The sequence below is a fragment of the Bradysia coprophila genome (assembly GCF_014529535.1).
Source record: "Bradysia coprophila strain Holo2 chromosome IV unlocalized genomic scaffold, BU_Bcop_v1 contig_5, whole genome shotgun sequence".
NCBI classification, from domain to species: Eukaryota; Metazoa; Arthropoda; class Insecta; order Diptera; family Sciaridae; genus Bradysia; species Bradysia coprophila.
This window is the reverse complement of record NW_023503374.1, coordinates 421,834-438,844: the sequence shown is the minus strand read 5'-3', so window position 1 is coordinate 438,844 and position 17,011 is coordinate 421,834. Positions and strand designations below refer to the sequence as shown.

General features: G+C 35.5%; 1 protein-coding gene across 2 annotated transcripts in view; it reads left to right on the top strand.

Moving 5' to 3' along the window:
• The window catches only part of LOC119071460 (neurotrimin), a 116,499-nt gene extending 112,765 nt beyond the window's left edge, over nt 1-3,734 (top strand). For both annotated transcript variants that reach the window (XM_037176317.1, XM_037176316.1), the window contains one exon: nt 3,452-3,734. In XM_037176317.1, the coding sequence (XP_037032212.1) occupies nt 3,452-3,639 (188 nt within the window). In that variant the 3' untranslated portion in view covers nt 3,640-3,734. The remainder of the gene's footprint in view (nt 1-3,451) is intronic.
• The last annotated feature ends 13,277 nt before the right edge of the window (nt 3,735-17,011 follow it).

Genomic DNA, 17,011 nt, shown 5'->3' with positions numbered 1-17,011 from the left:
TCTTGGAAATCGATTATCGATATTTCGGTATTTGAAAAATATCGATATTTTATAATGAAATGTAATGTTGATAATCGGATGAGTATCGATTATTGATGATCAAAAAAGTATTAGGATAAAAATTCTTTTAGTAAATTAAAACCAACTAAAACTGGGGCCCACCTTTTGGGCGGGTCAGGTCCCTTGACTGACAATTTTATTCTTATTATTATCATGGCCCTACTTTAGTGAAGGGCCGTGACGCAAGTCCGTTCACACTGAAAAATTTGACAAAAATTTTTTTCCGCAGGACTGAGGAACATATATACACGAACTTTTTGACTTTTCCCCCTTTGATCCTACTACCCCCAAAGTATTTTATTCGTAATCTGGGCGTCCATACGAGTTCAACGATTAAAATTTGGCCTAGATATTAAATTTCAAAACTTGGAAATTTGCAGAAATTTGTATGAAGAAATTCATTTTCATACATTTTGAAATTGATGAATTTTACCAACCTTTGTCACTCTGTCACTTTGTCACTTTGTCACTCTGTTAACCGAAACTTTTGAATTTACCGGCGGATTTGGCTGAAATTTTCAGGGTATGTTAAGGACGTAATTCTAAGAAACTAATTTAAAGGAATTTTTATAAAAGCTTATAATTTCGGAGTTATGAGCGTGTTAAGCTATTGAGCTATGGAACCTATAACTCGGAAAATATGGCAGATAGAAAGTTCGTTTAAAAGACAAATTTATAGAGTTTCAGATTTCATTCGACACGTGTTTCATGGTTTTCCTAAAAAGTCGCTTATTTGGGAGCTATGAGCGTTTTAAGTGCCTCAAATTTTTGAATTCCGTAAAATTTTCGATTTTCGTCAAATGAAAGCTGGAAGGTTGAGATCAAAGAGAAAGTTATACAGTTTTCTAAGAAGAATATTTTCGTTCAAACTGCATAGTATAATTGTCTATTATCTTCGACCCAATTCTAAAAAATCACAACTTACAAAGGAGCTGATATCGCCCAAAACCACTTCAGGCCCGTAGCCAGGATGAATGGCCAGGTGGGGCAGTGCCCCAACGTAATATTTGGAAAAGTTATTGTGTTTTTAAAAGTAGTCTAATTTCGCCGAAGGCGAAAATTTTCTCATTTCCACTTGCATGGAATTTATTTTCTTGACCCAAAGTTTCCATTTTTGAAAAGTTGTAGATATAGAGATTATCGCTTTTTGTTGGTGAATCGCACAAAGTAAAAATTTTCTATTTAAATACAGTCATTTAGAAAGCTGTGCTACGACGCTGGTGGAAATAATGTTTTCTCCCCGGGATCGTGTGTTTTAAAACTTCTCGGTCGCAGAAATTTTTGCGTATTCTTTATTAAAATCGTGTTTTAACACAAAATTCGTACGCTTTCTAAAATCTTATTTTTACTAAGAGTTAAAGGAGCATCTGCTTTGCAAGAGTAAGATATTTTCAAATTCAATTCAATTCAATTTATTAATCATAGAACAAAAATGTCACCCCTTGTATAAATATTTCTCTACGAAAGATTAGAATCGAATGTATTTACTTTTCTTTTCGCTCTATCTCAAATAACAGAAACACAAATAGTTTCAAGTGGTTACTTTCAATCGATGGGAGTGGGAGCTTTTACGTTTTTTGAGACTTTTTTGTACTAAAACACTGTATCAAAATAAAATTGCGACGATGGCGAAAATTTGACCTCACTCAGTTAAAATTCATAATGCTTGAAAGACACCCCAAAGTTAAGAGTTTCATGACGTTCGCTGTCCTGTGCTCTTTGTTCCGAAAGTGTTCATTCTCAGATAATGACACCGAGGTTGCCATATCTTCAGAAGATTTCAATTGAAACAGAAACCGAGGTTTACAAAGGTACACAAAATTGCATGCCCAACGGGAACTTTTAGGAACTTCCCGATCATCAACATTTAGAAACACTAAAAAAGAGTTTAATTTGCGTACATTAACTTTTTCAAAATCTCTTTCCGTGATCCCGTGATCTCGCACTCTTCCCACCAGTGTACTCAGATGCATTTTGAAGTCGAAAATTTCTCATGCTTCAAAATGAGGTGTCCCGTTTGACATTGAATCTCATTCCAGCAACATTCAATAAAAAATTTCCACTTGTCAGCAATTTCAAACCTGTGTAATTTCATAGACTTAATTTGGATTCTTTAAAGAAGTTATATACAAAAGCAAAACCGACATCATAACATGGGTCTACCAGTACCAATTGTTAGTAATTGAATTTGTTACTCTTGCAAGCAAAATGATAAGAGTTGGATACGTGCGAGCGAAGCGAGCAAATACTTTTTTTAAACAAAATTTTAAAGTCAGAGTTTTTTCACGTCGTTATTTTGCTTAATCAGTGTAAAAATTTTATTTACTTTAAAAATCCCAGGGGGGCAAGAGAACGGCCAGGGGGGCGATGCCCCCTCCCCTGCCCCCCTAGCTACGGGCCTGAACCACTTGCAGTGGAGGTGTGACGCAAGTTCTGTTATCCACTTACAAAAGAACTGATATCGGTGTAGGTGACGCTTACAGATTCTACACGCAAAAAGATATGCGTCACAAATGGCAGCTGATGAGCAAAGTACGCGAAAGTTTTATCAACAAAAATCTTACCAGAAAAATTTTAGGAAGAAAATTATAATAAAAAAGTTTGCGTCACAAGTGGCAGATGTTGAGGAAGGAAAATTTTTATAATTGTGAAATATATTCCTTTAATGAATGGAATTCAAACGGAAGAAAGCCGAATCATCTGCCACTTTTTGCTCGTGTTCACACTCGTATGAGTTGTCTATTAATCATTTTCATGATCTTATTATTACCGCTAATCAGAAGTAAATGATGCGAATGTAGAACGATTAGGGGACTCTTTCACTTTGGTACAATATGAAAAAGTGCGATAGATGTTCTTATCTTACTTTTATGTACAAAAAGGAAGTCCTCCGGTACTTACTACATTTACTAAATTTATTTAAAGACGATAACTGAAAATTTGCCCAAATGGAGCATGTTTCCACATTTTCTAAATCATTACCAAAAGCCCTACCCAAATCAAGTGGCAACGATGCTCCGCGGTAAATCAGTCAAATTTGCTCTGAAATGTGTTCTGTACGTGGTGAATGGAGACGAATTTTTACAGATTCGGAAGTCGTACGAATGAAGCGGCACTTTGTCTAGTGCTGAATTGGTTGTACGCAGGGTCCCTGCACCGTGCGTGACCTGTGAGCATCGACCAGAAATGATTGTCCCAAACTGACAAAATCTATCTATGATCAACCTCTCTAGTTCTCTTTTAGTATACTAAGTGCTCTATGGACTGTGCATTGATTCAGTCATGTGGAGTAAAAGTCCGTTGTGTGCTTAATTGTAACGAATAAAATTTGTTCCTTTTTCATAATAACTTCGGAAAATAATTGTATTAATTTTAAATTAATTTATTTTAGCTCATTTGGAGATACACAAAAACGATGGCATAATTGGCAGTGAAACACACAGAGATACCGACGTGTTAAAGGAAAACGATATGTCCAAAGAAACAAACTACCTTGGATCATCATCATCATGCGCTTCATTAGTTATTGTAGCGATATCACAGTTAGCTTCTCGTATATTTCTATGCTCACTTGTGTAACAAATCAAATTACTGTAAAATTCTCGTTATAAGTAGATATTAGAGTATGTGCTTAAAAATGTAGCAAATTGAAACAGAATGGCTCTTAAAAACGATTACATGTTCAAATAATGTTGTTTCACGCGGTTCTGAGATGGTGGGTCAACAAAAAAGTGAGCTCTAAATACACTTCCAAATCTGGAAATGTGTATCGCATCTAAGGCGCGAGTTATGACACTTATGATAATTATGGTACAAATGGTATTGGTATTGGTATTATGGTATTGACATTTTTGAGAGATGCGACATTGGTTCTCATCGAAGTCGACTTAGTGTGGCCCTTATGACAAATTTGGCTTATTTTGAATGGGCACATGTTAAGCTATCAAGAAATGACAAAAAGAGATCGAAACATTAGCGTGGACGTCCAGTGCAACTCATCAAGGTTCGCTGGGGACACCGAGTAATTAGTTTTATATGACAAGTATCAAACAAATCTGAAATAATGAAACTTTTTTTGCATTATCTTGAAGCCGTTGTTACTCTGCGCATTTCCCACATAATAATTTTTTGGGTTTTGTTCGTCACCAATAAGGACTCGCTCTCAGAACATAAGCTATGAATCTGATCTTTGACAAGCACTGCCTGGACACAGCAGGTGTCGATACATGGGGAAAAGTTGAAAAGTGTTTTCTCGGGATGATTTTACACTAATATAAACTAAGATGTCCTAACATCAGTCTTCATCATCAGGCCGAATTAGTTTTTTTTTTCTAAAAACCTGGTTTGCAAGTGATTCTGGCTATTTTTCACATACTTCGTCCCTGAGCGACCCCTAAATCGATTCGGATCGAGTCGGTCCCATAGACACTTTTTATCAGGGGACCATTATATAGAATGATTTTCTGCCCTGTATGTGCCCCAAACATTTTTTGTCACTTTAATTTTTCCACACAATTTTGGACACCTCTATTAAGCACCAATAACACGTCTTTTTAAATGATTTCCTTACCGTGATGGCGATGGGGTTCTTCGATCCAGCTTTTCGCCCTTCAATGTCACCAAACATCTACCATATATAACCAGTACCTAAGATTTAGATCCGGTTGGAGGAGGCAAAAACCAACAGTAGATAGTAGACCCGAATAAGTAAGTAAGTAAATAAATTCAATCTCGCTTTTTATTTGCCAAGTTATATTTACATTTTTCAGTATTCCTATTTGTAACGATTAATTGCCTACACTTACAAAATATCATTATTTATAGTTCATACTATTCAACATGATATGTCTTTATAAATTTTAATTATCATTCCACCTCAGGCAGGTCGTCACTGTTAGTAACATATTTTTCTTCAGGAAATATTTTTATATCCATGTATTGAATCATATTAAAACGCGTTTCACTCAGTTACACAAATCAAATTGTAAGAGTTCAAAGAACTGTCGTGACATTACACTAGGGTTTCCATTGTTGAACTTTGAAATAAAGGACAGTTCGAAACGAAACAGAGAACGTTCTCATTTTTTTAAGTGACAAAAGAAGATTTCCAATCCTTTGCAAAAAATCATGCTATACTGAAAGCTAAAATTTTTTTTGAGATAAACGCAAATCGCGACTTTTTCCGAAATTTTAGACTGTTTTGAATTACTAGAATCTAATTGAATTTGAAATAAAAATTTTTGATGTGAACGGGTGAGGCACGAACTCACAACCTTCAACTTGCCGGGCTGATGCTCAGCCCGGCAAGTTGAAGGTTGTGAGTTCGTGCCTCACCCGTGCACATCAAAATTTTTATTTCAAATTCAATTAGATTCTTGAAAGCTAAAAGTTTAAATGCTATTAAAAGTCTGTGCAATCGACAACTGCAATCGATTTTAGCGTTATGATATTCTTTTGTATTAGTAGTCAATGATAAAATCCAATAAATAGGTATTTAACATTAAAGTATAGTTTCCACTTAAAAAGAGCCACACTCCGTTTAGCCTCCGTCTACATGACAGTTGTAAAATAGAACAAAAGAACTGTCACGCAAACGGAGTGTAAATTGTATTTATTTAAATTTTTTACTCCGTTTACGTGACAGTTCCTTTGTACTATTTTACAACTGTCATGTAAACGGGGGCTGAACGGAGGGCTCTTTTTAAGTAAAAACTATACTTAAGAACTTTCTTGTCTCACACACCTACTCTCGTTTTTTCCTTGCTAATTTACTAAGCTTTATATCCAGGAAAATTCCAAATTTATCACCTCAGAACAACGCGAACACGAACAAAGAGTTTTTGTAGAATGCTGAAGGAAACCTTCACTCTGATTCGGATAGTAAGCCTTACTCGTTCTATTCTAATCTCGTGGGCAATTGGCACATTACCAATTACAAAAATTAGAACCAAGGCAATCATTTCGGAATCCGATTGTGCTTAAGTAACCACACAATATCCCAGATGTCCTACTTGAGGGAGACGTTTGGAGAAAAAATACAGGCTCTTTTTTCTTTCTCTGGGATATTGTATGAATCCTTAAGCTCAATCGTATTCCGAAATGATTGTCTAATTTTTAACGCGAAACGTTAGTAGAAGTCGAAAGTGAAGGAATAGCATTTCAGCAGACTCGCTTTTTTGGGAATACATTGTTCAATATCTGAGGTTCAAAATAGCTATTTTCTTAACTCAGACTTTAGTGCGGAAAAACTAAATCCTTCTCCGGAAAACAAAATCATGAAATTGCTTTGTTACGACAAATCATGTTCCTACCTTGTGCCTTAGCTGGTATTTTCCGCCTACGAAATATTGTCAACATCGGCTTCACCTATAACATCCCTCGGCTTCACCGATAACATCTTTTGCGCAAAATGTCCATTTAGGCACATGTTATGAAAACAGGTATTGTAAAATGGCATTAACAATATTATGTCAAATTCACATTTTCTCAGCATCTCAAAATTCACACCACCTGAAATGGTATTGAAGATATAAAACATAAAAATTTGAAGGGATTTCCCTATATCTTGAGTAGAGTCATATGATAACCCGTATGTCATTACTTATGTTACTTTTAACCATTTTGTTAGACATTAAAAAGTGGCTTGGACGTTTATTTCGTTTGTCTATTTCAGCTGTCCTGTGCACAAAACGTTGGTCGTAACCTCGACAAGAAAAGGATTTTGTAAATCGCCATTTCCTGTCTTGGTATGAAAAATACTATAATTTCAGTGGTTGATGTTTGTCGTTGAACATCGCTGTGTAAATGTCTTTGACTACTCACAAAATATTGGTCCAACCCCATTCTTGAAGTGATGATTACAAAATAAATTGAAATTCCATTCGTACATTCACAATGCGAACTTCACATGCATTCACATTCACAATTATCGTCATTTTCTGACAGGGCATTATCTTGGTTTTAGCGTTAGCGGTGGAAATTAGGGTTAACTGTAAATTTGATTTATCTTGGTTGATTTTTAAAGCTTGGCGCAAAACTGGTCAAATAACAGTACACTCACGGAATTTTGAAAACCGACACATTTTCTGCTTCGTGATTTACTGGTTTTTTGTGAATTCTCCATGTATTTTCATATAGTAGAACACACAAACAGAAAATGTCAGTTTTCAAAATTCCGTGAGTGTATTTTTGTATGGAAATTCACAATCTTAACGTGATAAGAATAAGAAACATACTTTGTATATTTTTGTAACTCAGCATCATAACGTGCTTTTGCAAACTTTAGATGTCTCGGTTGTATAAATTGCCAAAAACATTGTATGCAAGTTTGTCCAAAACGCCAGCTGTCTAATCGCCCTTTCGAGGAGTTTTCGCAGAATAGAATGCTTTTTGGTATAAGCACTAAACTCATGAGAGAACATCAGATTTAACGCTAAATGCCACACACTAACGCTAACGCTAAATCCGTTTGCTAATGGCAATTGCCGACGTTAAAGGCATTAATGAGTTAGTCAACGCCATGTTGCTTTTAAATCTAACATCTGTGAGGTAGGGTTCCCATATGTCACTTTTAAAGAGGACATGTCCTCTTTTTCGCTTAAATTCTTCTTTTCACTGCCAGACTCTAGAACCTCTCTTTTTAGTCAAAGTTTACTCTTTTGTCCTCTTTTTTAGCCTTATACAGTCGTTAAAACAAACAACAGTCGATTTCTGCCAAAAAACCGTAAAAATATCGCTGCGCGGCATAATTTTAAATCTTTGATGTATTTTCTTCTATGACATATACATATCTAAAAAAATCTGGTACTGTTATTTATCGCATGTCAAAATGTAACGGGATTACCGAGAAAATTTCAAAACAATCGTCAGTTCTAGCCATTTTATGTGAATTTGTGCCTTTTTCAATTGAGAATTTTCATTTTGTCTGTAAAGGTAGGTTGAAAATTAAAAAACCATTCATGATAATTCAAGTAATACCGGATTATTAAAAATTTTCAACAGAATTACTGCTCGTCCCGTGAGCGACCGAAAACAAAATGCCATCAAGAAAATGCAAGTTTACACGTGATTTGGAAAAAGAATTTCCGACGTTTGTTAAGACAAAATTAGAGTACGAAGTTGAGTGCGTCATATGTAATAACGCGAAAATCAATATCAGCAACAAAGGCCGACATGATTTAGTGCAACATATTGCCAGTGAAAAACATAAAAAAAACATTAGAAGCGCGACCAAAACCGTTCCGCTAGTTGACACTTTTAAATTAACTAAATCTGAAGAAAGTGATCTGATTTCTGCCATCGAAGCTACATTAGCTTACCACACCGTCTACCATCATTTAAGCTATAATTCAACTGATTGTACGCACCAATTACTTTCAAAGTTGTTCGACGACTCGAAAATTGCGACTAAAGTTCAGTGTGGAAAAACGAAGACACAGGCCATTGTGGATAATGTATTAGCTCCATATTCATTGGAAACTGTCCATGACATTTTAAGCGGAATTAAATTTGTTGGTGTTTCTACCGATGGAAGTAATTTTGGAAACAAAAAAGTTTTTCCGACCTTGATTCAATACTTCGACAAGAAAAAAGGAATTCAGCACAAATTAATAGATGTGACGACATTAAAAAATGAAAAATCCGGCACAATTAGTGACTTCATTATGCAAAATTTAAATGATTTTGAATTAAATGAAAAATGCATCGCTTTTGGAGCTGACAATACAAACACGAATTTTGGAGGCATAAATAGGAATCCTGGAGACAATATTTACACGAAACTGCAGATCGCTCTCAAGCGCAACATAACTGGCATTGGCTGTGGTGATCATATCCTAAACAACGCAGCACATCACGCGCTTGAATTATTCGGTGTGGATATCGATTCAATTGTGTTCAAAATCCACAAACATTTTTCGATTTACACAGTCAGAGTGGAATCTTTGAAAGAATTCTGTGATGATGCTGATATCAACTTTCAAAACTTGTTAAGCTCTACAAAAACGCGCTTTTTATCGATAATGCCTGGAGTTGAACGGATCTTAAAAATGTATCAGCCTTTGAAAGAATACTTTCTATCAATAGCTGCTCCACCAGTGGCCATAGCTGAATTTTTCGAAAATCCTTTGAGCGAAGCTGTTCTATTCTTCATTCATTCTTTCGCCTCCATATTTCATTGCAATGCAGCGAAAATGGAAAAGGAGAAGGGGTCTATTTTGGAAACTATGAAAATCTTCCGCTCTGTAAAAAATGTTTGTTGAAAAATCGATTATGAGCTCGCTTTTGAAAATCTAAGTTCCTTTTCTCTTGTTCCAGACACTGACTGGAAGAAAAGACGGGAAGTTCATACCATTTGCCGTTAGAACCATATTCGCTGCGAATGATACTGAGGAGTGTAAAAATTTGAAAGGCCAACTTTTGAAAATGTACTCAGACGCATTAGATTATATTGACATGTGGACCGAACAATTCAGGGAGTTTGAAGTATTCACATGGATGAACCTGGAGGAAGTGCCCGAGTTCGAAGAGATTCAGGCGTGTATCGCATACCTTCGTCAAAAAAATGTCGATATAAGTGAAGATAAATGCTTCGATCAATTCGCCAAATTGAAACAATTCATCGCGGATGTAAAAGACAGCGACGAATCTGTCAAAAAATTAGCTCACGAGAAATGGGTGAGTTTTTTCGACAAGTATCGTTCATTCGAACAATATTCAGAATTTTCAATTATTTGCGAATATTTTTTTGCGATTCCCGCGCACAACGCGAACGTAGAACGTATTTTTAGTTTGATGGGATTTCAATGGACCGATGAAAGAAATCGGCTTTTAATTGAAAGCATCAAACAAATAATGATAGTGAAATATAATTTTAAGGATCTTGATTGCTTAGATTTTTTTGAAAGCATACGTGAAAAAAAAGATGTTTTATTCAAAGTAAAAAGCAAAGAAAAATATTTTTACGAACGTAGAAATAAGGACTTGTGATTTTTTTAGTTTAACTGTTTGTTCAACATCAACGTAACCGAATAAATATTCAGATATTTAGGGCTTACTGTGACACAATTTTTTTATTTACGAAAAATGGAAACTGTTGCACTTTTGGGGTCTAGTTAAGATATAGGTAAGGTCGAAATTTTGTCCAATTTTTCATGTTCAAAATGTCCTCTTTTGTCCTCTTTTTTACACCTTAAAATCGTCCTCTTTTGTTCACTTTTCCGATATCGAAATGTCCTCTTTTCAAATTTTGTGAGATGGGAACCCTATGTGAGGCCACTAAAAAATCAGGCACTTTTCATCTCTGAATATATCAGCAATCGGTGTTTGAAATTTAAAAATTAATTCATTGCCATAATTCTAAGGTCCATTAATATGAGTTCCGTCCTTTATTTGCATGAAATTTACAAAAAATAAAAATTAATTTATGAAATATGGACACATGGTCGGCCATTTTTGATTCCAATTCGAATTGATTCTATTCCATATTGCACTGCATTTGAATTCATTACTCTTACATCAAAATGGCGGAGCATGTATCCATATTTCATAAATAAATTTTTAATTTCAGTAAATTTCTTGCAAATAAATGCCGAATCTCATATTATGGGACCTTAGAATTATGGCAATGAATTAATTTTTAAGGGATTGCTGATATATTCAGAGATGAGAAAGTGCCTAATATTGGCGGCCTCACAGATGACTTAAACTTAAAAGCAACATGGCGTCGACTAACTCATTAAGAGGGCATACTGCTTACTACACCGGCCATCTGCTGGAAGCTTCATGTAAACATCGTCTTTTGTATAGAATAAACCACATTTTGTGTAATCATTATTGAACGGAATTCACATCGAGACACGTATTGGACTGCAAATTATTAAAGTTTGAACCTTTCATCACCAAATTGCAGAAAAAAATGTTTTAAATAATTTATGAAACGAATAATAATAACGTTTTAAACCAGCTCTACACTGGGTACAAAACATGTAGAATTTCACATTATTTACACATACAGATTCTTTGGGACCTTCATTTTGTTATTGAAATCGATATTCCAAGTGGAATTTGATTAAAATCACTCCTAATTAATTAAAAATAGTGAAGAAAATCCGAAATGATTGAAGAACTGCCATTTTTTCATTTCTGGAGCTTTCATTTTGAGAGTATTATGAATTGTATTAAGCGTTGTCGCGCTTTTTTTAAACCATCAACTAGTTTTATACAATCCACACCATTAGTCGTATAAATTTACTAAACTGTCAGTTTTTTTATTTTGCGATTTAGTATGGAAATGAAAACTAAAATAGAGATATCTTTGCTGTTTTAAGTGGTTTTTTAAATTTTTTGGACCAAAATGTTTTAAAACGTGTTCGAAATTGATTGGCATTAACAGATTGTGTGAAAATATTTTGTTCTTTTTTATTATTTTGTTAATGTTAATCGATTCCAAACACATTTTAAAACATTTTGGTCCAAAAAATGTGAAAAACCACTTGAAACAGCAAAGATATCTCAATTTTAGTTTTCATTTCCATACAAAATAGCAAAATAAAAAAACAGACAGATCGTAACAAAGGAGAAACGAGCCGTCAGAACAGTCGGAGCGTTCGCTGCGACTGAGCCCCGTACGAACCCGTACATCTATTGCGTACGCGACCCTAAACCTAACCTAAAATTCTTATGAAATGTGCACGTCTTAAAAATTGCGCATAGCGCAATTACGAAGCCCCGTACGACGTTCCTTTCAACTGTAACCCAAACTTAAAAATTTTTGCAACAATTTATATTAACCTATATCTACCTATAAATAAACAATTTACGAATAAATATGCTACTATATAGCTCAAAAGAACTATCTACACCGTTATATAGCTCAATATAGCTGTATATACTTATAAATAGATATCCATATTTGGGATGCTTGAAACACCCCACACACATAACCAATCACTTCCCACTGATCAGTAACTTTGTAAGTATCATTTTCACCGATTTCTATTGTTTTTACAAAAATCCAAAATGGCGGCCGACGGCCATTTTGTTAGGAGGTAGAAAGTACTACGGCTGCTTTACATTCGATAATACCTTTCAAACAAAAAAGAATTCATCAAATTCGGTCAAAGTTTACTCGAGATATTAACAAAAAACACCACGTTCACTGTACGGCCGAGTAGCCACATATAAGCTCACTCCAAGAGACCTAGCTCACGCTGCGGTAAACCGAATTCCATGAACTTTTTTTTCCCTGATTATCTATCTAATAAAGCAAAATCCATCTAAATCCGTTCAAATTTGGCCAACCTACAAGCAAAAACGGCTTGCCGCCCTGTATCTAGTTCACACCAAGCGGTCTAACTAACGAGTCGATCATCCGATTTCCATAAACTTTTTTTTTTGTCGATCGGTATTGTAAATACCTTTTTTTTGACGTATCACTTACATGTGTAGCCTTTGAATGGCCGCAGATATCTTCGGAAAACGTTAAATCACCCAAAATCGCCCATCTTCGAACTTAGCCTCACTATTTCGACTATCTTTCAGGGAAAAAAAATTTTTTGAAATCGGATTTGATTTACTTAAGATATCGACGTGACAGACGGACGGACGGACGGACAAAATTTTTATTGCGGATTCGTTATCTATGAACATAGGCAAACACTTTGCCCTTACTGTCAGCTGCGAATTCCATCAATTACACACGGCATCGTAATCGTATTAGCCCCTTGTACTTCGTACGGGGCTAAAAAGCTCTCTCTGACGTATAAATTTATACGACTAATGGCGTGGATTCATAATACTCTCAAAATGAAAGCTCCAGAAATGAAAAATGACAGTTCTTCAATCATTTCGGGTTTTCTTTCCTACTTTTAATTAAGGAGTGATTTTAATCAAATTCCACTTGGGCATATTTGGAATATCGATTTCAATAACAAAATGAAGGTCCCAAAGCATCTGTATGTGTAAATAATGTGAAATTCTACATGTTTCGTGACCAGTGTAGTGCTGTTTTAAAACGTTATTCGTTTCATAAATTATTTTAAACATTTTTTTTTCTGCAATTTGGTGATTAAAGGTCCAAACTTTAATATTTTGTAGTCCGATACGTGTCTCGATGTGAATTCCGTTCTATAATGATTACACAAATTGTGATTTATTTTATACAAAAGACGCTGTTTATACGAAGCTTTTCAACAGATGGCTCTCAATAAGTAGTATGCTATCTTAATGTTGCCTTTATCGTCGGCATTTGCCATTACCGTACGGATTTAGCGTTAGCGTTAGTGTGTGGCATTTAGCGTTAAAAAAATCGGACGTTGTCTATTATTTTGCTGCGCCAGTTCTTAAACAAAGATGTGTAATAATATTTATCTGTCTAGAACGATAATCTCGAGCTTATCCCTCTAGGGAGTTTTTGTTTATCTCGATATATCTGTTCTCGACAGATAAAATATGATATGCACCTATTGCCAGACTGTTATTTTGACGTGTAGGCATTTTGACCCACGCCTTCGGCTAGGGCAATAATGTCCTACACGTCAAAATACCAATCTTGGCAACAGGTGCATAATATATATAATTGTATGCACATGCACGTGTTATATATGTATGATATAGCTATTTTCCAAACATTAACTTTAATGGAAACTTTACGCAAAAGATGTGCAACACTCGCGCAAAGTTCCGGTTAACGCACAAGTTTGGAACAAGGTTTTATGTACGGCAGTGGGAACGCAAAAGTCCATTTACGAATTACTTCAATGCATAATAAAAATTGTTATTATTTTACCGTCGATATCAATCAATAAGAGTATTTTCGTGTTATTTGATTTCTTATTTACTACGAATTCCAAATGTCACGCTGAACGGCTGTTACTAGGAGGGCAACATTGGCAGTGATGTTCTGTCACATTGGACATTTTTCTTCTGATTTGTTTTTGTTGCAGATTTATTTGGCATTTTAACTTTCTTATCGTTTTTGTGTCAATAAGTGATGATAAATTAAAGTTTAAATCAATTATCTTAAAGTGTTTAATCAACGCACTTCAAGCAAAAGTGCTATTAATGACAGCTGCCAAGTAGAGTACTATTTTGTATGGAAAAATTGCCCGAATTTTTTACAGTGCCAAAATTTGTTCGATACACTGTCCCGTTAGAGTATCACTCATGCTTGAAGTTCACTGAGGAAAAAGATTTGAAAACTACAGCTGCAGCAGGTAATAGATGTAAAAATTACCCACAGAAAGGAACGTATTACTTGTGGTGAGTAAAAAAAACGAAATCTTTCGAGAAAATTGGACAACAAAAATTAAGATAAAACTTTAACACGCCTTACTTATTGTCCGCTTATCGAAATTTTTAATAAAAAAACGCAATTAGCGGGAGCTAGTTATTGTAATAGACTACACGCTGCAAAAATATGGAAGTCATTCGATCTGCTTCTTCAGTTCAATTTTATTTCGAGGGTTCTTTTGAATTTCGACAGGCCGAAATCGGCGCTATTTTTTCCGGGACTTATATGGATAGTTAGGCTCATATATTTTTGATCTTCCATAACTGGATGGTGGTAAGCGGCCAAAAGTCGAAAAATGAGGTTTCGTAGTCCGGATTTCATTTCCGTAAGGTGATGAGGACACGGACGTGTATGGGCTCGTTGGAAATCTGAGATCGAGTACTCTCGAAGCAAATATTATCTTCATAAAGTTTGATGATAAACGGCCGAAAATATGCCATCCAACAAATTTCTCAGAATCGATGGAACCTCGGTAAACGTTGACGAGGGCTGTGACCTCACTAATGCAATTGTTTGATTTATTATGAATCTGGAGGACGTCAGCTTTATAGCAATACCAACATGTAGTAGTTTGGCACGTGACTACTTTCAGATCAAAACTGTGTATTCCACCCCGCCAAACTACTACGTATTAGTCATTTTTTTAAAGCTGAGGTCCTCCACATTCATAATATATAATAATTTAGTCAAATAATTGCATTAGAGAGGTCACAGCCCTCGTCAAAGTTCACCGAAGTTCCATCGATTCTTAGAAATTTTTCGGATGTCATATTTTCGGCCGTTTATCATCAAACTTTACGAATAGTCAAGTGCGAGTTGTCCAAAAAAGCCGTTTCGCTCATATTGAATGTAAAAAGCGATATTATGGTTGATTATCGTAGATGGATCGACCAGTAACTCAAGTCGCGATGTTGCCAAGCTGGGATCGGCCTGGTTTGGTCTAGGGGGCCGACGTTGCCTAACACTTCTTTTCGCTCTATGAAATTTTGATTTTTGAAAATTTATTTAAAAATATAAAATGAAATATTTTTGACATGGTTCCATAGGCGAAATTATTCCGAATGGTGGCTATTTTATGCTAAAAATAAAAAACATTAATTACTTTAAAAAAAGCATTTACCGGAATTCCAGATTTGCACATTTTTTTGTATTGATGGGCGCCATCTTGAATTACAGCGCCACCTGCATATTTTTTCAAGCACTTATATTTTTCTCGTATGCAGAAACGTTCAAGGAACACAAGATTTTTTTTCCACTCAATTCTGATCAAAATTTAATTTTATAGAGCCGAAAGAAGTTCTAGCTGACGGCGGCTCCCTAACCCAAACCAGGTCGATCCCAGCTTGGCAACATTGCGATTCGAGCTCGTGGCAGACCCACCTACGATAATCACCCATAAAATCGCTTTTTAAATTCAATATGATCGAAAGGACAACTCGCACCAGAAATTCAATATGATCGAAAGGACAACTCGCACCAGACTAGAAGGTAATATTTGCTTCAAGGTACTCGACCTCAGATTTCCAACGAGCCCATACACGTCCGTGTCCTCACCACCTTACGGAAATGAATTCCGGACTACGAAACCTCATTTTTCGATATTTGGCCGCTTACCACCATCCAGTTATGGAAGATCAAAAATATATGAGACTGGTTTTGGTTCCTAGGCCCCAAGGCCTAACTAGGCATATATAACAAAGTCCCGGAAAAAATAGCGCCGATTTCGGTCAGTGGAAATTTATTTTATTTTATTGAAAAAAACTTTCTCTTCCAGCCGGCTGAGGCAATCTAAGAACAACCGGCGACTCGGTTGGGTTAAAAAGTGTCGGCGGGTCTGTAGCCTGTGTTCGTTGAACCATTTTTCCAGACTTTAGCCTTAATATTTTGATTTTCAAAATGATTTTCATTTTTACGTGAATCAATATTGTAAGATTGCAATAATAACTTTCAATTATTAATGACACATTACGTGTTGTATACACAGTTTTCATATGTGTATCTCATGTAGGTAATGTTACACCCGCAATACAGCTAATACAGGGATGTATATTACCTATCAACGGGAATATGCATTGTGTAGCTTACATTAACATAAGGCATTTGTAGCATACATGTTCCGTAGCTCATGTGGATTATTCTGGACTGGAGATCGAGAGGTCCCGGGTTCGCGCCCCAACAAGGAAAGTTTTTATTTCAAATAATTCTTAATAAAAAAGTCAATTTCGTTTAATTTCAGCTAAAATTCAGTTCAAAATTAACTCGTCGGATGTAATACAACAGAATATCAAAATACTCACCAGTACTGTGAGTTAATTTCGAACTGACTTTTATCAGAAATGAAACCAAAATTATTTTTAAAAATATTTAAAAAAAAACAGGATCAAACATGATTCGAACCCGTGCCTATCGATCACACCATTTTGATTGTAGGCAATCACACAGCTATTGTAGGTAATCACAACTACAGCTCTAATAGCAAGTAGAAAAATACAGCTGTGACAGCTACGGGCCGAAATATTTTCTGTGACAGCTGTATTTTCTCAAAAACTACAGCTGGACACAGATCGCAGCTGTAGCACTTAACTACTTTTTCCTCGGTGTGCGTTGGTTTCAAACATTAATAAATTGTTATTGGTTGGTAAGGTAGTTAGTTGACCGTTA